At 55.6% G+C, this 23,344-nt stretch overlaps 1 protein-coding gene across 1 annotated transcript; it reads left to right on the top strand.

Annotated features, from left to right (window-relative positions):
• Window positions 1–283: 283 nt before the first annotated feature.
• On the top strand, window positions 284–21,750 carry SEZ6L (seizure related 6 homolog like; the record flags this gene model as incomplete). Its single annotated transcript, XM_081338806.1, has 19 exons — window positions 284–970; window positions 3,179–3,407; window positions 4,422–4,709; window positions 12,156–12,749; window positions 13,029–13,162; window positions 14,060–14,249; window positions 14,757–14,942; window positions 15,027–15,195; window positions 15,781–15,947; window positions 17,051–17,245; window positions 17,328–17,466; window positions 18,851–19,047; window positions 19,147–19,341; window positions 19,835–20,026; window positions 20,215–20,409; window positions 20,571–20,603; window positions 20,699–20,813; window positions 20,963–21,065; window positions 21,721–21,750. The coding sequence occupies 19 exons, from the start codon at window positions 284–286 to the stop codon at window positions 21,748–21,750; spliced, it is 4,038 nt and encodes a 1,345-aa protein (XP_081194932.1).
• Between the last annotated feature and the right edge of the window lie 1,594 nt (window positions 21,751–23,344).

Below are 23,344 nucleotides of genomic sequence, written 5' to 3' on the forward strand. Positions count from 1 at the left end.
CGGGGCTCGGTACACTCAGCACGCGCTCAGTGGCATTCTTGCCTCTTCTTCCTCAGACCGGATCAGTCGCGAAAAGCTCCGGTTCGGCCCCGGCTTTTTCCTGCGGGGCGGGCAGGAGGCGGGGCAGAGCGGCAGCCCATTGCTCCCCCCTCCCGCAGCGCCAGCTCGGATTGGCAAAGGAGGGGCTTCCTTGCCGCGGCCGCCACCGCCACAAGCCGGGCTGCGCGAACAGGGAGCGGCCGGTCGGAGAGCAGCTCGTCTCGAGGAGCGGGATCCCAGCACCATGTCGGGGCCCCGGGGGCTCGCGCTCCTCCTCCTCCTCCTCCTCCTCCTCCTCCTCCGCCTGCTGAGCTGCCGCTGCGAGAGGACCCGCCAAGGTAGGGCCAAGAGGCGGGGGCGGAGGGAGCGTCCGTTCGTCTCCTCGGGGAAGCAGCTGCGGCGGCCCTTTTCGGCTAAAAAGGAGCCCCCGGAGCCTCTTCCCGACCGCAGACTTGGAGCCCCGGAGCCCCAGGGCGTCGCGGGCAGCCTTGCCCATCCCGGGCGCAAGTTCGTAGGCGAACATCAAAGCGGGGAGGCCAGGCGGACCGGGGAGGGGGCCCGCCAGCCCTGGGCGCGCGTGCTTGTGGGGGGCCCTCGCCGCCGCTCCGGGCCGCCTGCCTTCAGCACCACGCCGCCGGACAGCTCCCGCCGCCTGCCCGCCAGTCCCCCCCCGCCCGGAACTTCTCTGCCCCCCGCCCGAACAGCGTGTCCCGGAGTCGCGCTCGGCTTGGCCGCCTCCGGAAGCGGGAAGTTGCGCGGCCTTTGGGCTGGCTGGAGTGTTGGGGGCAGCGGAGGCCGGCGGCCTCTGGACGCTGAAGGGGCCACTTTGTGCGTTTCTGTGGCTGCTCCGCCCGGAGAGCCAAAGGAGGCCGGAATTCGCCGGCGCGCCCCGTTGGACCCCCATCGCAGGCGGCAGGGCAAGGGCGGCAAGGCAGGGAGGGCTGCAGGGAGATGGGGCCGGATTCTGCGCCTCCAGCTCAGGGGAGCAACAGGCTGACGCAGAGGATTCCTGTCCCGGGTGGAGTGTCTGTCGTGAGAAAACCCAGGTGAAAGCGGGGCGTGGAAAGGATGGGCGGGTTGAAGAAAGGAGCGGGAGGCCTGAGGACCGTTCACCCTGTCCCACCCCATAAATTGGGAATCCAAGGCCTTGGTGACTGGCCTCTTCTTTCTAATGTTCTTGAAAGAAGGTCCGGATCATTTTATTTCTTTTATTAGATTTTTGTCATTCTCGTTAAACAGGAGACGTTCAATGCTGGGGCTAGTATTTTGGGGCACCTTCCTCCTGTAGGGAAAAGGAAAGGTGGGCTGGCCTTGCAAAGACCCCAAAATTTGTCCTTTCTGACAAAATTCTTGCTTTGGTTCTTCCCCTCCCCTCCCAAGGATGTTGAAGTGCTTCTGTGGAGCTTGTCCAGGCAGGGCAGGTTGCAGCCCTTTGCAGAAAGTTTTTGATGAGCTTAAATAATCTGACATGTTTTTAAAATGCGTGTTTAATCACATTAGTCTGGTGAGTCTGAGCACAGCAATGTCAGGAGGAGGAGAGTGAGAGGATTGGGGAGGGGAGGTGGGGATCCCAAGTCCAGTTTGTCTCCCTCTGAGCTTCCTCCTTGCCTTCAGTGGCCATTTCTGACCATTTCTGCTGCAGGGCAGGAGCTGAGGGGTGTGTGTGTGTGTTTGTGTGTGCCATGAAGCGGCAGCAAACTGCAGGTGGCTGGAGCTCAATGTGGCTCACAAAGAGATGCGCCTGGGGTTTTCAGAAGAAGGTGACTATCTTTGGGGCTGTGACCTGGGCTGTTTTCGCACCAGCATTTCCTTTAAGCAGAAAATGGTTGCGACGTCCAGGCTGTCTCCCCCGATGCTTTTGAGGTTGGCTCGAGCAGGGCTGTAGGGGACACTGAGCGGCCCTGAGGTAGAAATTGGGAGATGGTGAGTTCTAGTTTTGCCTGAAGCCGATTGGCTGTCTCCAGACCCACGAAGAGGAAGGCAAAAGCAAAACCAGTTCTGACAATGGTGCCAAGAAAATCAGAGGGGCTGGGCAGGAGACAAGAGGCAGAGGAGAAAAGAGAGTGGGTGGAGACAGACACAATTTCCCAGGAAGAGTTGATTCCTCAGCTACTGGGTGTGATCTGCTGTTCTTGCAACATGATTCCCGGACGGGAAAATTTCAAGATCCAAGAAGAGGACAGTTACCAAGAAAGCCATTTTGAGGGTCTGCAATGAGATTATTCTGGGATCGAATTTGCTATACAGCCTTAACCCTGCAAAAGAATTCTTTTTGGCTTGTGGAAGAGCTGGCAACCTCAATAAGCTCATCTGGGCCCCACCCAGGGGTTTACCCACAAGGTGCCTCCTGGCGGGATAAGGCTGCTCATCAGACGATGCAGGAGTCTTCAGTTGGAGCAGAATATGGCAGTCGGGGAGGGTCCTGGAGCTGCCTCGGGGTTCTTTCTGTGCCGGGTGTCCTGCAGTCATGACGCTGGCAGCCTCTCAGCCTCTCTCCCAATTTAAAGGGCAGCAATGTCAGGTTGAAGGGTGGAGGGGAAAGGGAGGAAGAGGAGGGAGATCAGAAAACAATTAAATGTCCATTTCTGTGGACAAAGCACGCCAGGTAATCCATGTCAGGCAAGAGATGGGTTTGATTCTTCAGTTCGACCCCTTCCCATTCCTTTGACCAGATGCACACAACTTAGAGAACAGGAGCGCTTATAGGAAGCAGGAACACACCAGGGTGATACTTCCTACTTTTAAAATCAAAGGCCCGAAGGAGGGAAATGAAGGTGGAGGCAATTGATGCAAGGGTGAGCAAACCAACAGTCACACAACGAAGCGATTGAATGTCTCTGGATCAAAACGCTGCACAAGAATTTCAAATGGTTTTTTTTCTATCTTCCCTCTATGCAGGCCAGAAACAGGGAAGGGGTGCAAAAGCCACTCAGAGGGAAGCTGCTGTCTTGTGTGGCCGCTTGGTTTAGATTGGCTTTGCCTGAGGCCCCCACCCTTTCCCCACCCTTGCCTTTTCTTGATTGTGTAATGGCTGGAGGGGATTCTGCGAAGGGTTGGAGGTGCAATGGAGGGGGGGGGGTTGTCAGTCGCAGGGTAGGGGGCTCTTGGCCTCCCCCGTCTTTCTCCCCCGGGTGCCAAGTGTTGCACTGGGCCTCCCCGTCCTGCTGGGATCCCTTCCTGGATGCCAAAGGTTTGGGGGGAGGCCAGGACCTGCTTAAGACTCCCGCTGATGGAGAGGCCAGAGCAGGAACTGGACCTGTCCAACTGTGGGAGGCTGAGCGGCCAGGGAAGCCCCCAATACCAGGCCTGCCAGGCCTTTGGGAAGAGGGCCTCCTGCGCCCAGGCCTGCAAAGCTGCTCAACTGCCAGGTGAATCAGCTTCCATAGGCGGTTTTTTTTTAAGGCTGTAGATTGGCTGCTGCTGTCTCAGCTGGAGCCAGGCCAGCTCTATCCTCGGCCTGAGGGAAACAGTCGCTTCAGACAGCAGCTCAGCCGTATCCTCAGAGCACCCTGGCCAGGATCAGAAGAAAGCCGGAAAGCCCCCTCCCCCCCGCACCTGGTAGCCCACTCCCGACTTTGAAACGTTGGATCTGGTTCCGTTCGACACCATGCAAGCCTTGGGGATGGTGTTGTGGGAATGACTCTGGGCTGGGCAGGGCAGCAGAGGGGAGGCCTTCCTGGAGCCAAGGCTCCTCTCCCTTCTCGCTGCCTCCAGCGCTTGGCAGTGGGGAACTGGCTTCACCTCGACTCCCGCCAGCCAGCCGCAAAGACTCATTTTCCCCGGATTTTATGCTGCCGAGGAAGACCTGTCGGCACACCTCCAGCGGCGAGTCTTTCCTGTGCAGGCATCTTGGCCAAGAGAGGGGGCCCCTCTCTGGGTGGGCTAATGGACGGTTGAACAACCTGCGTTTCATGACTCCTGCAGCAGCAGCACCGGAGCGGTGGAGTAATAATCCAAAGTCCCCTCAGTTTTATTAATACGCGGAACAGCCCGCAACCCTCTGCTTAACAGGTTTTCATCTCTGAAAGTCGCTGTGGGCTCTGTCTTGTCACTAGGAATAAACCCACTCAGCACCACTTTGTAGCACGCTGGGGCCGTTGTCGGGCTTGTTGGCCTTACTCCTTAGAGCCGGAGGCCTGGTCTGCTCTGCGGCTGCTTCCAGAAAGGTGGGCCCGTGTCCCAGAGACGTCTCCCGGCTGGACTCTGAGCATAAGGCCCACCCAGTGCTGCTCTTCCTTGGCAATGGCCGGGACCTCTTTGTCTCCCAGCCCACCCACCTCGTCCCGTAATACTTTTCAATCTTTATCCGGGGGGGGGGGGTGTCTTCGTTTTAAGGCCCTAGCCCCCAGAGCCCTCCCCTCTGCTTTCTGGCCATCTGGCAGCCGAGCTCTTGGCCAGCAGAAAAGGGCTTCAGAGCCAGAGGGAACCGCAGGCAAAGTGCCGGGCAGAGCAGTTGGAGCTGCCGCTCAAAATGATGTGGAATAAAAACCGCCGTCTCTGTCGTGGCTGCCGCGATTCCTCCAGCCGTCTCCTCGTGATGAGGGTGATTACCGCTCAGAAGCGGTCCGATGGAATATTGATCAGGCCTGGTCCCTCCTCACCTGCCAGAAGAGGCACCCGGAGCCAGACAAAGCCAGGACCACGGCTGGGGGAGGAGGAGGCCAGGCCTGGTGCAGGGAGGCTGCTGCGGCACAGGGACTGTGCTGGCATTTCATTTACCCCAAAGGGGGGGGGGGTTCTGCAATCCTGTGGCCGTCCGTGGGGCAAGAGGCAGGAGTACATCTGGGTTCCTGTGCAAAGAATTGACACAACTGGGAAGAAAGGAAGTTTTAAATGAACACTGCGGGGAGAAGGAGGGGGGACTGCACCCAAGTGCGAAGATGCTTCTGCAGTTTCTGGGTTTCGGTTGAGAACAAGCTCTTGCTGAGAGGCAGGGGGAGCTTAGGATCCCTGAGCTTGGCTAATCGGCAGTCTGCATGACCTCTGCATGGCCCCTTCTCGGTTTGCATGGCAACACCATCCCTTCCCTCAGTCCTTTCTTCGGGCACCATACAAGGGGCTCCTCCCAATCAGGTGGCACAGAGTTATATTTCTGGCAAGCCCCCTCACCCCAATAGGGAGGGTGTTGTTGTTGATGCGGCCTTTGTGCTGGTCGGTCTGATCTCCTGTGCTGTGACCAGAGACCAAATGCAAGAAAAGGAGTAGATTATTTGGGACCAGAGAAGATCCCAGCCCATCAGCCCAGCCATCCCCTTGGGATAACTAGATGGATTGTTTGTGGCGCACATGGCAAGGGTCCTGGCTATGGCATGGGCCACTCCGGACTGGCAGATGGAGACAAAGGGGTGGGGGGGGAAGTACAGGTGGATGAGTGATACAGAAAGGAGAAAGGGTGGGTGGTGGGAGAGACCCCTCCCATGGCAGAACAGGTGCCTGCTCCTTCCCCATCTCCAAACTCCTCTGCCTGTTTGGGCCACCCCAGCCTTAGGGCCTCCCGACGGGCTGCTGAGTGCTGCCCCAGGCCCATGTCTCCATCCACCTGCCTGGGGAAGCCCCATCTTGGCCAGCCTTCCAGGCTGTCCCAGCGGGCATCTTTCTGGCTCTCTGCCTACTCCACTGGCCCAGGCCTCTGCGATTCTGGCTTCTGCTCGCTCAGCCGGCCGTCCCCGGCACAGCCCTGCCAGTGCTTGTCAGGCGAGTGGCCCTCCCACTCCTGGGAAAGGGCCATCGTTATCCTTTCTAATGTAATTAAGACCAATTGAGCTGAATAAAAAGCAGAGGTGGCGGAGGAGGGAGGACCTCCTGGGGGAATGGAGGGGCTGGTTGGCCACCTTCATCTAGAGGAGAAAAGGAAAACCATCTCCGCCGTTTTCATCTTCAGAAATTACTTTGCAGTCCTCTTATTCCGTCTGCTTTAAAGTCCCAGTGAAGAGATTGTGAGGAAGAGAACATTGAAGCGCCTGGAAAGTGGGGGGAGGGTCCATCCGAGATTCGATGGGCTCTCCTTGCAGAATTCTTTTCTTTTGGAAATGGGCGTCAGATCTACCCCTTTTTTTAAAAATGATGAATTTTGACAAATGAATGTCTTCAGATATTTCAATTTTTCCCATAGTCCTTTATTTTAGCATGCAGGGATATTCTATTTCAGTGGCAGCAATAGCCCAGCCCAGCAGTGAGCCATGGGGGCTGGCTGGCAGGGGCCCCTGTCATTTGGCACTGGATTGTTACACGCGGGCAATCTCAGATGGAGGTAGTGCTTTCTCCTAACACTGCAGCCTGTTTGCGTCTAATTATCATTCTCACAATGGTTGTGTGAACATGGGCAGCTGCCCAAGACGGGACTCCAGGCATCAGAGTGACAAGTGGGAGGGGTGGGCTGATCTGGGCAAGGTGGGCTTCTCCATTCTTGCCCACCTTGAGGTACTGGCCAGGTCTCTCTGGGCATTGAACCCCAGGGTGCATAGCCCTCCCCAAGCCCTCCCCCTGCCCCTGGGGGCACCAGCCTTCAGGGTGGCAGCCGTGGAAGGCCAGCGAGAGGGGCTGGGAGGGCAAGGGAGGCACGGAAAGTGCAGCAGAGCCCAATTGCCTCTTCCGGCCACCCGAGCACCGTGTCCTGACCTGTGGGATGCTGTTTGCAAGCATCCACAAGGCTTTTCAGGCCCCACCAGGGCCTCCCGGTTGTCCTGAGAATTTGGGAAGCAAAACTGAGAAGAGTGTGTCCAGATCCATTAATCTCCAAGTCATTTCCCAGGGCACACTGGTGCAGCGAAGACTGGCATGGGAGGGATTGGGCAGGGGTGGGTGGGAGGGGGCTGCCAAGGAGAAGAAAAGAGACAGTGTCTCCTAGGAAAGGTGCAATGGGGCGGGAGAGATGGGGCAGTATTGCAATTTGGAAGGGAAAGCCCAGGTTGTGATTCAATGGGCCAGTTTCAGAAGGGGCCCCAGGCTGTAATGACACACACCCCCGCCGCCTTGTGAGGCAGTTTTGAACTGCAGCTACTTCAACCGTGTTTTCTTTGGATTCCAATCAAGAAAAGGTGCAGCAAACAGCAGCTGACAATGCCAAGCAAGGGCTTCGGTTATAATGAGCCAGTTTCTTTTTGCAATCCGCCAAACAGCCATCCGACATGCTGGTTTTAATTTGGCCATTGCTAAAAGCGGTTGCTGACTTTTTCCTGTTGCTGTAGGGATTTACTTTGCTGGTTTCTTGTCCATGAATCCCTCAAAGAGAGGATTTTGTTAAACCTAAGAAAGACAGAAAGCAACGCATACATTTTACAAAGTGTAAGCTGTGAGATATTCCTGAAATTAGAGTCTGGACAGTTTCAGGAAGGAGAGCGGCCTTTCCCAGCTGTTTGCCAAGGCCTGTTGCAATACGTGGAATGACCCTATTCAGTGGGACCCTAACACCATGCATCTTACCAGCTGAGTAAAAACTATTCAGGATATCTTTTTCATATCCAGTAAGGAATTTTTTTTTACCATTAAAAACTTTTCTGTCTCCCAGGGACTCAGAGCAGGATACCTGAGCTCTTTCCCCTTCCTGTTGCAATGTGACAATCCTTGTAAATTTCAGATTTGGACATGGCTGTGGGCCCCAAAAGTGGGTTCTTTTTTTCTAAAAACTTTAGCAAATTTTATAAAATACAAAAAAGCAAAAAAAGAGAGAAGAATTTAAAAAGAGGGAAGAGGAAAGGAAAAGCAAAATTGATGATTGCTGACAAAAAGGGAAAAAAGCTAACAGAAAAAAAAGCAACTTCTGACTTTCCTCAGTACAGATAAAAACCTAAAAATCAATGAAGCAGACTAAATCAGAACAAACAGTACTTCTATCATTATAACAAGTCTAATCATCAAAACCCAAGTTAAAATTTCATTTCTTTCCAAGCAGAAAATAAGGTAGGGAAAGTCTTCTCTTTAACCAAAGCAGTCAACCAACAAAGCTTCAGCTTATCTGAGCTGAATTAGAATCTGGGTCTTGCGACACGGCCACCCAAAGCTTCCCCCCCTATTGAAAAAGAGCATCTATTCTGCAGGGCATTTAAAAGAATGTCTTCAGCCCTTTAAAAACTCATTTGTTTCCCGCAAAATGGCAATGCCCTGAGATCGTTCAAAGACCAGGATTTCAATTTAGCAAGGCAAGGAAGCCTCCCTCTGAGTTTTCCAGTCTGGGGAAAAGTGAGGATTTCTTTCTCCTTTCCTAATTTTGCAACAGGGGTGGGTGGGGGTGGGGCGCAAGGAGCTGCTAAGGGTCCCTTGAAGTCTGAGTCCCTGGCAGATTTTGCGCACCAAGAGGGATGTGGGACAATTCTTTGCCTCTCCCCTTCTTTACTGTTTTGATTATCCGGTTAATTAATCTAGCCAAGAGAGCCAGGATGGGGAGGTCTGTGCACAAGGCAACAGGAATGGGCTGACCTAGAAAAATCTCTTGCAGAAGTGGCTTTAAGGCCCCCTCAGCGCAAGGAAAGAAGAAGGGCTAATCCGTTCGGGTTAGGCTTACATCACCATAAACTCATAGAGCAAAATGGACATTGCCAACAAACCTGGAGTGCTTAGGTATGGTTAGGAGGGCACTGACTCTTCTAGCCTGCCCTATCTATGTTTCCTGATAAAATACATGGGAAAATCCCATTGGAGGAAAATTCCACTTAGGGTTAGGGTTAGATCACCATGAACTCATAGAGCAAAATGGACATCGCCAACAAACTCGGAGTGCTTGGGTATGGTTAGGAGGACACTGACTTTTCTAGCCTGCCCTATCTATGTTTCCTGATAAAATACATGGGAAAATCCCATTGGAGGAAAATTCCACTTAGGGTTAGGGTTAGATCACCATAAACTCATAGAGCAAAATGGACATTGCCAACAAACCTGGAGTGCTTGGGTATGGTTAGGAGGGCACTGACTCTTCTAGCCTGCCCTATCTATGTTTCCTGATAAAATACATGGGAAAATCCCATTGGAGGAAAATTCCACTTAGGGTTAGGGTTAGATCACCATGAACTCATAGAGCAAAATGGACATCGCCAACAAACTCGGAGTGCTTGGGTATGGTTAGGAGGGCACTGACTTTTCTAGCCTGCCCTATCTGTTTCCTGGTAAAATACATGGGAAAATCCCATTGGAGGAAAATTCCACCTAGGGTCTCTGAGTCTTTCAATTTCCAAATTGCCATCATATTTCATTCTCTTTTTGGAAAAATGCGCAGAAGGACTGTGTAATAGCCACCTACTTTCACAGTGCAGCAGCCTGTCAGGCGAAGGGAGCCTGGAAGAGGCAGGCGCTCCCTTTGGCATGCTCTTGGGAGTCAAATCCCCACCCCCACCTCCATTTCAGGGCAAAGAAGCAGATCGTTGAAGTCAGCCCTTTGGCCTCTCTGCGGGGTGCAGGGTGCCCCCCCCAGACTTGGCCAGTGGCTGAGAGGAGATGCGAGTTCAGCTCTCCTACACTTAAGAAGCATCGTGTTCTATAAAGATGCAGGAGAGTTCATTAAGAAGATGGAAACAGAGCTTATTTTAAAAAAAGAAAAAACCCACGCACGTTAAGCTTGTAAGTGTACAAATAGAATGCAATCAAACCTGAGAACAAAATCCTTATATGGGGGTTTCAGTTACACATCTTGTCATGAAGAACACATTTTCTAACCTGCGCTGAAAAAAAACACCGATTTCCCCTCCTCCTCCAGGAATGGTCAAATGCAGGTAAGCAGGATGCAAAGGGCCCCTCTGCTCCTGGCTGTGCCTGGCCAGGCCCCATTCAGCCCTCCCTGCAGCCGGTGGACTGTCGGGCCTTGGTCCAGCAAGTTCCCAGTCATTGTCCGAAGGTCTGATTCAATGGAAGTTCTGTTACCGGACTGCGTTGCTTTCCTTCTCTTCCCACAATGGAAGGACCTCCTTCCCAAGATGGCCTCCTCAAAACCTGGGCAGGCTGCAGAGTCAGAAACGCTAGAAGGTCAGATCCTGATCCACACTCTGATGCTTTCCTGTGTAGCAACTCCAGGGACCAAGACCAGCCTGGGCCCTCACTGGGCTCTCCCCCTCCCCCCTCCCTCCAAAGGAGACAGGAGTAATCTATGGCATGGTTTTCCAGAGATAAGCAGGAACAGAAGATCTATTAGTGGCTGGAAGGCAGAGCCAAGACTAGACCCTGCAAGGCTAGCTTAATTATCCCTGGCAAGAGAAACACACCGCATTTATCAGTGAAGCCCTGGAAGAAAAGGCGAGGGAGGCTGGCCCAGCAGTGGGAGGGTTTCCAGCTGCTCTCTTCGCTGGCCTGGGGGGGGGTGACACCTCCCTTTTTTGGCTAGACAATCAGTTTGACCTTTGCCTTCACCTTGTCTGCCTTGCTTTGTCACTTGGCCACACTTCCCAACTATTTTGCCCACACTTGCATATCCAGGCAAGTAAAGTCAGCACTCCGTTGATTCCTGGAGGATGAGCCATCAACAACTATTAGTGGGGGCGGGGGGGGAGCCTTTGTGGCGTGGAAGAGCTAGAGGCCGGAGGAAAAGGACCACTGGTGGGTTCCTGGGAGTCCTCCTGCTGGCTCCGGATAGAGACAGGGTGGATGGACCCTCTGGACATCTGGAGGCCAGAGGCTGGCTTGGAATTAGGGGTGGGGTGGGGGTGAACCAGACCCATCCGCTGGGCAACAGAGGTTTGAATGGCTGGGGTCCCACCCTAAATAAGGGCAAAGCAAGAATGCCAGCGCTGCTAGCCACCTGGCCAGACTATGAAGCCGAGGGACATCCACTTGCTGGCCCAAGGAAGGGGGCACCTGACGGGAAGCCTTGGCTGAGTGGGAAAGAGTATTGTGTGTGGGGAGGGGCTGGATGGAGAACAAAGAGTGCAAATGTGTACACACACGCACGCACGCACCCACGCACCCGTTCCCAACTGAAGTGAAAAGGGAGCCTGGCTCCGGACTGGCTCTCATTTCTGCCTCGTTGAGCTGGAATTTGTTTCAGGGCGCTTCCAGTTCCTCTCCCCCCTCCCATGAGAAATTGGTCAACTTGCTAGAGGCTGTTATTCTAAAACAATAACATTCGCTTTTTAAAGTTGTCACAGAAGGAAGGAAATTATTTTTACCTCCACAGGGGGAAACCTCTTTGTGTTCAGGTATATTTTTTCCCACCCCTTTCTCAGAAATAAGATCATAATAACTCTGCCCACCTCCCACTTTAATCTCTTTTAAATGCACTTAGCAAACAACTCTCTGAGGGTTGCGATTTTTAGCATGCAAAGTGTGGCAGTTCAGCTGTAATTACTTCCAGTTCCGACAGAGTAATTGCAAGGCGCCCCCTGCAGTTAGAGAAAGGCTTGGCAGCGTTGCCCCTTGCCGAGCGTGAAAGGCAGCGCTAGAGAAAACCTGTTGGGGGGGCTTTCCGGGGGCTTTGGGTTAAAATTATAGACCTTAAAGACAAGGCCAGGAGGGGCTAAGATGCCACCTTTCCTCTTGTAGCAGGCCCACACAAAGAGCCCCCCAGTGGGCCTAAGGGAGGGGGGCCGCAGCAGCAAACTGACAGCCATTTTCCAAGCAAAGGTGCACAGCTGCGGCAGCTGTTGAGGGGCTCTTGGCCTTCCCATGAGCAGCCCGGCCAGCCTAGCTCTGGGCTTGACCGTGCCGTCACCATCGCCTCTTCTTTCCGTAGCCAACGGCTCTCACTTCAAGGGCTGCTTGTCCTCAGATAAATCAGGATTTCATAGCAATTAATCTCCGGGCTCCCACGGCAGTGATCAGATTGCTCTGGAGAGGTTTCATTAAGAGCCTGCTTGCTCTACTCAGAAACACGTCACTGGCTTTCTGCAAAGGGGGTGCGTGACTGTAACCGGGCTGCTCTCCCCCTCCAATTCTCCCCCCCCCCATGAGGTAGCAGATTCATGGAAACGCTCTTTGCCCACAGCCAAGAACAACCTGTTTCAAGTCTTCCACCCGCCTGCAACCTGGAATGGGACCTGCCTGGGCCCCTCTGCCAAAGCTCTGGAGCCAGAACCATCCCTGCCTGGAACTGCTTAGATGCCCACAGGAGCCCAGTGTTCCCCTCCCCCACAAGACTTCTGGTGCTGATTTATCTCCAGTTGACGGGTTGCCTGCTTTTCTCCCCTTTTCTGCTCCAGGTATGAACTCTGTGGGGAAGCCCACCAGCTCAGTGTCCCATTGGGAGGAGCTCACCAGCAGCACCTTTCCCAGGAGGAAGACGGGGCCCTCCAGATACCCCACCCCAGAGAGTCCGGAGCAGGTGCCAGAAGAGTCCCTGGGTGCCCTGGCTCCCAAGCTGGCCTTGCCCCCAAAGGGGGCCTTCTCAGGGCCCACTGCACGACCAACCCCTCCTGCCAGGAAGAAGCAGGAGAGCCAGCAGCTGAAGTCGGCCACCAGCCTCGGACCCTTCATGGAGAGCCGGCAGCCCCTGGAGGATTTGGGGGAAGGTCTCCCCGGGTCTCTGGAAGAGAACCCCATCATGCCTGGGGGGGACGGCAGGGAAAGCAGCCACGGCGTGACCAGCCATTCCTCGCTCCAGATCTCTCCTTTCACAGTTCCGCTGGTGACCCAGGGTCCCGGTGCTTCTCCTCAAGGGGTGACTGAGACCCTTGAAAAGGAAGCCGGGATCCTGCCCAGCAGCCACCCCCAGAGTGCCACGGGGGGATCTTCCTCCAGGGAAGGGGGCCGAGAAACGACTTCTGCTATCGTGAACCCCCTGGAGCAGCTGCCAAGTAAGTGAGCCGGCCATCACACCACTACTGTCCCTGCCTTCTTGTCAGTCTTTTGTTTCTCCACCTGCTCTGCTCTTGGGAAGGGATAGATGCACCTTCCAACGAATTTCGCCTCAGCCGAATGGTGCCCTTCTCCTTGGCCTGCCTGCCTCCTCCGAGGCGTGGGCTCTCAGCCCAGCAAGGCTACCTCTGGGGGGGCTGATCCTGGCTGTGCGTGGCTGCTCTCGGGTGCTCTGGAAAAGGCCAGATGAGGGAGCTTTCAGCTGGCCTCCCTTCCAGGTCTCTGCAGCATGAATCTCTCTGAACCGGAGGGTTACATCGACTCAGCTGAGGCTCCGCTGGTGCCCCAGAACGGCTTCCTGGAGTGCACCTTCCGGGTGACGGTCTACACCGGATATGGCGTTGAGCTGCAGGTAGGGAGCCTGCTGGAGGGCTGGCATGGGAGGGGGCTGCTGAACCTGGGGAGTGGGCTTGGGGAGCCTTCACTCTTGAACACACCTAGCTATTACTGCTGAGGAAGGCACCCTGGGCACCTGACTTCCCACCCAGCAGCAGAACGAAGCCTTGAAGCGGGACCCAGAGAAATTGTGCCTCAATCCGGAGCCTTCTGGAGGGTTGGACTAAACCCTCCCTCCCCTGTTGCTCATCCTGGGAGCTGTAGTCCTCTGCCACAGCTAGAGGGAAGCAGGGTTGGGTGAGCCTGTTCCAAAGGAAATATCTCACAAGTTACATTCCTATGGGGCACCCAAAGACTCATGGGCAGACTCCCTCGTGCCATCTTGGCCCTGAGTACCTTTCCCCACCGCCCGTGTGGTTCTTCATCCAGAACGGGTTCCTGATGCTTTGCAGAGTCTCCACCCTTGCTCCTATTTTGCTTTCCTGCTGAGCCAGGCCAGCTGGGGCCATTGCATGTGGCCCTGGTGGGAGCAGGCAGCTTGCGAGGAGGTGGGGCGGGTAATTCCTGGGGCTGTTAAAGCAGGACGTTTGAGGAAGAACAAATGTCAGCCTGAGCAGGAGTGACGCTTTCAAAGGCTGCTATTCAGAGCATGAAAAGCCTTCAGTGAAGAAAAGAACCATGGGGCTCATTCAACAGAAACCCCCCACACACACACCCCTCCCCATCTATTGGTTGGGTGATCCCAAGACCCTTTATTGGGCTGCCCACCCCAGAGGGACTTGGCTAGGCCAGGCGCCTCAGTTCAGGTGATAACTATGTCCACATAGTGGAAGCCGTCCCCCCACCCCACCCCCAAGTGGAGCAGCTCTGCAAGGGTGAAAATTCGGACTCCTCTCCTCTCCCTGATGTGAAGGTGAAGAGTGTGAACCTGTCCGAGGGGGAAGTGTTGGCCATTCGCGGTGAAGAGGACGGCCACTTGGTCACGCTGGCCAACCAGACCCTCCTGGTAGAAGGCCAGGTCATCCGCAGCCCCACCAACACTATCTCGGTTCTCTTCCGAGCCTTCCCAGATGACCTTGGGACTTTCCAGCTCCATTATCAAGGTAAGCCAGCTGGGACGGCCCCCTCTCCATACAAGATTCCCCCCCCTCCAGCTCCCTTGCAGGACTTCCTTTCCAAAAGCAGCAGCTTGTTTGCCGACTCTGCCTCCTGCCGAAGCTGGAAGGCCCAAAGAAGGACAGAGTTGCCCTACCAGAGGGAAATGGAGAGGGCAAAGTGGCTTAAAAGACTTTCAGCGCAGGTGGTGCCCAGTGGCACAGAGGGCAAGGCCCAAGGTGGCATGTGGGGCTGTGGGAAGGAAGGGGGCTGCGGGTGAAATTTCCAAGAAGCTCTGGAGGGCATCCAGATTGGGGGGGGCACCATTCTGGGCTCACTCCCGGGGGGACTCTCTGGTCCGGTTCCCCCCGGGGCAGACCAGGATGCAGAGTCTCCCTGTCACACAGCAGGTCTTCCAGCACCCAGTCAGTTGACAGCATTCCTCCATTCTGTGCTGCTTGGCAAACACTCCCCCACCTGTCATTTTAACCTCATCTGCGCACTTTTCCCAACAGTATTTATGCTGAGCTGCAGCTTCCCACGGAGGCCCAATTTTGGGGAGGTGGCCGTCATGGGCCTGCACTCGGGGGGCCTGGCTCACTTTCACTGCCACCTGGGCTATGAGCTGGAGGGGCCCCAGAGCCTGACCTGCCTCAATGCTTCCAAGCCGCACTGGAGCGCCCCGGAGCCTAACTGCTCAGGTATGGGGGACTGGCGGGCAGTGGTGGCTGGAGGCTGGCAGGCTGGGCCTTGACCATCTGGGCTCCACTTGTCTCTGCTTTCAGCCCCCTGCGGAGGCACCGTGCGCAATGCCACCATTGGCCGCATCTTGGCACCAACCTGGCCACGGAGCCCCTCGGGCAGCAGCCTGGCTTGTGTGTGGATGGTCAGTGCCCCTCAGGGTCAGAAGCTTCACCTGAACTTTGAGAGGCTGGTGCTGGGGGAGAAGGAAAGGTGAGGCTGTGGGCTGAGAAAAGGCTGGGCTGATTCTCTGAGAAGCAACAACAGCGGCAACAAAAAATCTCTGCTGTGATTTGTAACATTCAGCTGTGTGCTTCAAAAGTAAAAGCACCAGCTTGTGCATCAGCTGTTCAGAAATAAGGATCCTTCCCCAAAGTACACCTGGAGCATTTAGCTCCCCAGCACTTCAAGGCTCATGGCGTTTGAAGTGGGAGGGGTGGGTGCTTAAAGGAGCGGCAGTTCTAAAAAAACAAAAAATTGAGGAACTGGCAGACAGACAGTAAACAACTTTAAGAGCTGTGCTGTGATCTCAGGGTAAAACACCTGCTTATGACCACAGAAAACATGGCAGGTTTCATGGCGTGCCTTGGCAGACATTGCCCCTCTTGTATCTGAAGTTATTGTAATATGACCCCAGGAATTATAGCGCAGCTTCAGAAGTGTATTGTTTTAAACAAAATGGATTCCCTCCCCAGCTGAACTGGGAGCAAGGGCAGCGAGGTGACTCCGAGCATCCTCCTCCTGGGCTTCTGCCCTTTTCCCCCCCTTCCTGATCACGATCTTCTCCTTGTGCTCCAGAATGGTGGTCTATGGTGGAGAGTCGAACCGCTCAGCCATGCTCTACGCTTCCCAGCAGGGCAGCAACATGCCCTTCGAAGGAGTGATCAGCGAAGGAAGCTCCTTGCGTGTTGACTTCACCTCGGAGGACCCCAACACAGAGCCCACGTTCAGCATTCGATTCGAAGGTGATGCTCCTCATCCTGTTCCTCAAACTCTCTGGGATGGGGTGGTCGAATGTGGGGGGGATTCTCTGCTGCTGCTAAACTGGACAAATTAAGGCAAGAGCAGGGATGCAAACCTCCCTGTGGCAAAAGGGGCAGGTCAAGGCACTGGAGGGGCTGCTTGCAGTGGGGCCAACCCTCCCACCTTGGCGCTGAAGAACAGGACTAACTGAAGGCTGCCCATTGGTAGATGGGCACAGGTAGATGAAGGCACTGAGGGAGCCGAACTCTCTCTCCAATGCTTGCCAGACTGACCTTTCCACAGGTCTCACGTGTGTGTGTGAGGCAATTCTTGAAATCCTCCAAAGGATGGATCCCCACCCCGGGGTGGCTGGAAGGGAGCCCTTCTCAGCTCCTCTGCATGGCTCTTTCTGCCTGGCATGGGGGGGGAGCTCAGCCTCTCTCCCATCATCTGGGGGGGAATCAAACAGAGAGGAACCGAGGGGGCTCCCAGCTGCTTTGGAGCTTCTCAGAAACAGGAGCAAAATGTCTGGAGGAAAAGCAGGTTGCTGGAGATGAAGCTTTTCCTCTTTTTCTGGTGAATCAGGAACCCTCAGCCAAGGAATTCTCTTCTCTCTCGTGTAGAGCACTAGTTTTCTGGCCTTTGCTGCTGATTATTACTTACTGCTCCATCTTTCTCTCCACTTAAATTCTGCCGCACTGAACATACTTTGGTTTTGCGCTGTCTGCAGGCTGCGTCTTCCCACCCAATCCAGCCTGGAGCCCCCTTCCTCTTCCCCCGGTTCTCTGGTCTTTCCCTGTCTGCCTCGGCAACCCTCAAGCCACTCAGGCACGCCCAGGGATCTGCTGGGACCCGCTTGGTGCCCTGCAGGATCGCTTGGCAGGAATCAGAACCTTGGAGAGCTCCCGGAGCCTGGCAGGCCTGACTCCGCCAAGCAAAGCACACAAAACCCGAAGGGTCCAAAGCCCTGAACTGAATGCCTCAGTTTCCCAGATCAGATCAGAGTCGGAAGTTAAAAGGGTCTCCTGCACATGTGCAAAAGGCCTTTTTTAAAAAAAGCTGGGGCTCTGCCTGTGCCAGTCCTGCCCTTCTGTGTCCTTCCCAGCTTTTGAGAAGGGCCACTGCTATGAGCCCCACCTGCAGAATGGCAACTTCACCACCTCTGATGCTGCCTACAACCTCGGGGCCATCGTGGAGTTCACCTGCGACCCTGGCCACACCCTGGAGCAAGGGCCGGCAGTCATTGCGTGCATCAACCTCAGGGAGCCCTACTGGAACGACACGGAGCCCCTGTGCCGAGGTGGGTCGGGGCAGAGGGAGGGGCTTTGCCTCGAGGGGGGCTGCTCTTGGTGGCGGGGGCATCCTGACTCTTGGCCTTGCAGCCACCTGCGGAGGAGAGCTCTCCATGGCGGCTGGGGTCATCCTGTCCCCCAACTGGCCAGAGCCTTATGCCGAGGGCGAGGACTGCATCTGGAAGGTCCACGTGGGAGAGGATAAGCGAATCTTTCTGGACATCCAGCTGTGAGTATTCCCCCCCCAGCTGCAGGGGGAATTTCGTGCATCTGTCTTCAGCATTGGGGAGGGACAGTTTGCACTTCCAAAAGGCTGGGGGGGGGCGGGTAGTTTGCCTGCCTGCAGAGTGAAAGTGGGGCTGGGTCAGGGGTGGGGAAGGGGGCACAGTCAGATCTGCTAGGTGGTCTCTCCTGAATGGAGTTGCCTGTAAGCCACAGCCACAGATGTGGCTGCCTCCCACAAATGCATCCAATCCTGCAAAAGACAGTCTCTGGATTTGCAGCCCCTGGGAGCACTAGCTCTTCCCGTCTCTTGCTTCACACACACACACACACACACACACACACACACACAAACCACAGCCAATTAAAGCCTCACTTGGGACTTGTGATTCCTCCCTGCAGAAGCCTCTGTGTGGCTCTTGATAATCCAGCATGAACGACAGATACTTTGATCATGCTTTCTATTCCACCTACAGCAGCAGAGAGAGTTGGAGGGAAAGTCTGCTAAAACTGCTTTCTTCTCTGTTGGCTCTCTACCAACACAGCATTCCTTATCTTTTGGTGATGTTCCTCTTGTTTTTCCCTGCTCTGGATTAAGAATGAATCCAAGCTGGGAAGAGCCCGTGGCCTCTGCTGCAAGGGAAGAGGCTGCTCCCGTCTCTCTGGGTTGGGAAATGTTTTCTTTCCAAGATGCTTTGGCAAAGCTGCCCACCCCCTCCTTGCACCCCCCCCCCAATCCTTATGCTGCTGCCTCTGCTGGCATTGGAGTGTCCGGAGGAGACGTGATGGGGGCACCAATGCCAATCCAGCCCTAACCACTTCTTGGCACAGGAAGGCCCAGTGCAATTACAGAAATGGGGAAGCTTTCTTTAGTCAGCTGGCAACCTCAGGTTTCTCCCTGGCATTGACAGCTGACTAAAGAAAGCCCCCCACACACATACACACACAAAGTAAAGATTGGCATTGCTGGGCCAGCAGTTCCCTCTGCTGGCCAGCAGAAGCATCGTGGAATTGAAAGCAGAAGGCAGTGAGTAAAAAAGGCCAGAGTAAAAAAATCTTCCTCTCACTTGGTGCTCCAGGCACCAGTCTGGGCTGTGGGTCACGTTCTCAGCCAAGGAAAGGCTGCAGTCAGCAGCTGCTTGTGCTTGCATCATCTGAGAGCCCTCATATCCAGGAACAGTCTATCTGTTGGCAGCAAGAGCAGGAAACGGTGCCACTTATAGGCTTCTCAGGGCCAGCTGCCTCGATCCCTTCTCGCCAGTCAGGGCTTCTCTGGAGGGAGGTGAGGTTCAACACTTTCAGCTCCGAGAAGTTGCCAGCAGCTGCTGATCCCAGGAGATCCCCACAGTCTCAGCAGGGCCTCCCCGCTCCCCTCCTCTCTCTCCCTGCAGCCTGAACCTGAGCCAGAGCGACATCCTCACGGTCTACGACGGGGATGATCTCAGCACCCACGTCCTGGGCCAGTTCCTGGGCAGCAGTGGGCCCCAGAAGCTCTACTCCTCCACGCCTGACGTGACCATCCAGTTCCACTCGGACCCGGCTGGCCTCATCTTTGGGAAGGGGCAGGGTTTTACCATGAGCTACATCGGTGGGTGAGCTTGGACTCCCCTGGGGTACCCCACCTTTTGGGCAGGAACCGGGCCTCTCGCACCCTGCCCGTCCTCATCGGGGCCCTTTCTGGCTGCAGAAGCCTCACGGAACGAGTCCTGCTCTGACCTGCCAGAGATCCAGAATGGCTGGAAGACCACTTCTCACACCGAGCTGGTTCGGGAGGCCAAGATCACCTACCAGTGTGACCCGGGCTACGATATTGTTGGCAGCGACACCCTCACCTGCCAGTGGGACCTCACCTGGAGCAGCGACCCCCCTTTCTGCGAGAAAAGTATGGCCCTGCCCAGATTTTATCCCCTCTGCAGCTGTGAGTTGCACTGAAGACAACCTTGTCTTTTTCCTGTTCTGCTCCTGCGACATTAACCAAAGTTCCAGGCAGAGAAATTCAGTTTTTAAGCCATTCCTCTCTCTGTGTCTGCTGTTACGACCACAGGAGCCCGGCTGGAAAAAGGATTGGCAATCCCAGGCTGTGCAGGGTAACTTGGGGAGGGCAGGCTGTCTCTAATATCTGCAGTAGCCAGTAAATGAGGAGTCAGTCACACACATACAAACCACACATACACACCTGAATGAGATCCAGTGCGATGGGCTGTGCTCGCAAAGAGCTGTTTTTAAAGAAGCAGGAGACACGGCTGCTTTGACCCTGTTTTATGGGGAGGGTCAGGGCTGCACCAATGCAGAAGGGGGGGAAGGTACAAGATGGTCTGGCCTGAGCCTGCGGCATGTTGGGGTGCTCCAGCCTGACCTCCTGCTTCTTGCCCTAGTCATGTACTGCACAGACCCCGGAGAGGTGGAACACTCGACCCGCTTGATTTCGGACCCGGTGCTTCTGGTTGGCACCACCATCCAGTACGCCTGCAACCTGGGCTTTGTGCTCGAGGGCAGCTCCCTTCTCACCTGCTACAGTCGGGAAACGGGGACCCCCATCTGGACCTCAAGGCTGCCTCGCTGCGTGCGTAAGTCTGGAGCTCGCCTGGGGATGGCGCTGCTTTTCCTGTGTCTGCCGCTTGGGACGTGCTCGCTTGTTTGTGGGCATGCAAGAAGGAGCTGGGGGGGGTAGAGGAGGGTCACTGGGAGTCGCATGGAATAGGATCCTATTGGGCCACCCCCCTTGCTAACCCGCTCCCCAATTCCCCCCATGCAGCGGAGGAATCCCTGGCCTGCGACAACCCAGGTCTGCCCGAAAACGGGTACCAGATCCTGTACAAGCGCCTGTACTTGCCGGGCGAGTCGCTGACCTTCATGTGCTACGAAGGCTTCGAGCTGCTCGGGGAGCTGACCCTCAAGTGCATTCTGGGGCAGCCCTCCCGGTGGAGTGGGCCACTCCCCACCTGCAAAGGTAGCTCCTCCGGCTCCTGGGGCCCCCGGGGCTGCTCTGCTAGGCTCCCCCAGCTGCCCCCTCTTGACAACAGGAGCTGGGGAGGGGTCAGAGGCTGGAGCCCAAAGCCCAGTTCTGCCACAGCTCTGGGGAAGCCACCTGATTCCCTGCTTCTCTTCCAGTCAATCAAGACAGCTTTGAACACGCCTTGGAAGGTACGTCTCAGCCAGTCGCTCCTCTGCCCGGGAGCCCTGGCCATCTGGGAAGGGCTGGCTGTGCCCAGGAGCCCTGCAGCCTTTTGTCTCTTTAGTAGCAGAAGCTGCGGCAGAAACGTCCTTGGAGGGAGGCAACATGGCGCTGGCTATCTTCATCCCTGTTCTTGTCATTTCCTTGCTGCTGGGGGGCGCCTATGTCTACGTCACGAGGTAGGGAGGGAGGGAGGGAGGGTTAGGGTCTTGTGTCGGCATGCACAGCCACCCTACATGCCCTCCTAGCTTCTGGCAGCTTTTCCCTCCGGAAGCTCCGGGCAGAAGCTGGGCTGACCCACGGAGGCTTTGCTTCCTCTCTCCTTCAGATGCCGCTATTATTCCAGCCTGCGGCTCCCCCTCATGTACTCGCATCCGTACAGCCAAATCACGGTGGAGACGGAGTTTGATAATCCAGTTTACGAGACGGGGGTGAGTTGCTGCCTCTTCTCAGCCCAAGGCAGAACTGATTGGGAGTGAAACGGAGACTGCCGGGACACCCCCGCAGCAGGTCACTGCTGTCCTTCCTCTAAGAAGGCTGCTGGACGTCTTGCGAAGCCAGATCCAGTTCAAAAGTGGGTCCACTCTTTTGGCTGGGTGGACCCACAGCATCCGTGTGGCTGGGGGAGGGGTCTCTTCCAGGTGCCCTAAGAGTGGCCAGAGCAGGAAAGGGACAGGGAAATCAGCATCTGGAGGGTTATGTCAAGGTTCAGTCTGTCTTGGGCTGCGGAATCCCCATTGCTGTTTCCCCACATGGCAAAGCCACGACGCCCAGTGACTGGACCATTGGGTCTGCCGGTGTTTAAATCAACATTTCCATTTCCCCATTTTTCTCCTGCACAGTGAGAGAAAACTAAAAAATGCAGGGGATTCTACTAAGCCTGTAGCTGGCTGTTCTCCCAAAGGTAACCCAGCAAGGGATGCGCCAGGTGCTCCCATCTCCAGGTCAACCTCACAGTCAGATGCGGAGATGCCCTTCCTGGTGCCTTTTTTTTGGCAAAGTGGTGAATTTGAACCCGAGAGCTTCCCTTTAAGCAGGTCATCTGCGAAGATTCATCAGTGACCGGTCCCATCTCTCTCCCCACAGGAAACCCGGGAATACGAGGTGTCCATCTGAAGCAGCCCCCTACACACACACCGCCTCGACGTCCGTCCCCAAAGCCCACTTGGAGACGTGGTGGAATCTGCCCGAGAGCTGGAACCCGCTGCTCTCCTTTTGCTTTCAATCCAGGTGTGCCCACTTCTTCCTCCTCATCTTGGTGGACCCTCCCTCAGTGGTTTCTCAAGTCTCCTGGCAGGTGCTGGGCTTAGGCTCTGCTGGCATGGAGCTGAGCCCGCTTGGCACCACCGCTGCTCTCGTGGCCAGCCATAAGGGACACCCTCGCTCGGTTCTTCTTTTGGATCTTGTGTTTTGAAAACCTGTGGCCGAAAACTGAGGCTGCCCCTGGCGAAGGAGTGAGATTTGGCTTGCCTCTGTGGCCAAGTTCCGACCACTTGGCAGGGCTGCTCTTCTCTTGCCCCCCACTGGGCACAGCTGGTGCAACTTCTGCCTCTGCCTGAATGGGGGGGGGCTAGGGAGGAGGAAGTGGAGCCCTCATGGGAAAACACAGCAGCCCCGGTACTCCGGGGCCGCTGGCTGCTGGGGGAGACCCAGAAGCCCAATCAAGGGAAACCCCTCCCCATTTTTATTTTGAGCGTGAGGTATGAACTGCAGCAGCCCCTTAGCCAGGATGAGTGAGGAAGCAGCAAGGCGGCTCCTGGCGATGGAGGGCAGGGGACCTTTCGAGGGGGGTCTCAGGCACGGTCCTTCTGAAGAAAAACATCATTCCAGCCTCTTCTGTCATCCTGGCCCTGATCAAATGCTGGGTCCATGCAAGCCCCCTCCGCAGAGGAGCCCCCCTTGTGGGCTTTGAGGGCTTTGGCCAAGGCCACCTCTGGGGATCTCCTGTCGGCAAGGACGGGGAGAGGAGGTGGACTGGGCTGTTGTCCCACCAACAGAGCCCCCTTTGCAAGCGGAGTGGCCAGTGGTCAGGGGTGTTCCAGAGGCCTCTGGCCCAGCCATCCACCCACCAGGGGGCATCAGGAGCCCCCCCCCCCCGAACCTTCCTGCCTTGCGATCCTAAAGGTGGCTCAAAATGCAGGGCTAGAGGTCAGCTGGATGAGCTACAAGAGCCCCTCAGACAGGCTGACACCCGCTCCCCCTGCATACACACTTGGAATGGTGTCCAGGACAAAACCACCCCCCTCACAAGTGACCCTCGGCTGGTGGTCCTGCTGGATGCCTCTGCTCTGGAACAACTCGGGTTTTAAGGAGGAGAAAGGGAAGAAGGGCCGACAGGCTCCCGGCTGCTCCTCTCTCTGTGGAAACGTGATGAAGACAGAAGACTTTGCCTTGTGGAAGACACGACCCTCCCTCCCCACCCCCTTGCCCCCCCCTCCCGATCAAGCCCACTCCTGTTGTGTGGATGAACTGAAGGAGGCAGATATTTGGCTGATTTATTCCCATCTTTGTAAAAACAGTGAAAATGTAACCATGACAATTTTCTAAACATGTCTGTTTTAGATTAGAAATCCAGGCTGGTGCATCTCTGCAATTGTGAGGGATTTGGGAGTGTGCATGTGTGTTTCCCCCTCCTTCTAAAGCATACAGGCCAGAGCCCCCTTCCTCCCCCTCCCTTGAGAGTGTGTTGTGATTTGCGAACGCTGGGAAA

Source organism: Vipera berus (genome assembly GCF_964194415.1).
Source record: "Vipera berus genome assembly, chromosome: 14".
Taxonomy (NCBI): Eukaryota; Metazoa; Chordata; class Lepidosauria; order Squamata; family Viperidae; genus Vipera; species Vipera berus.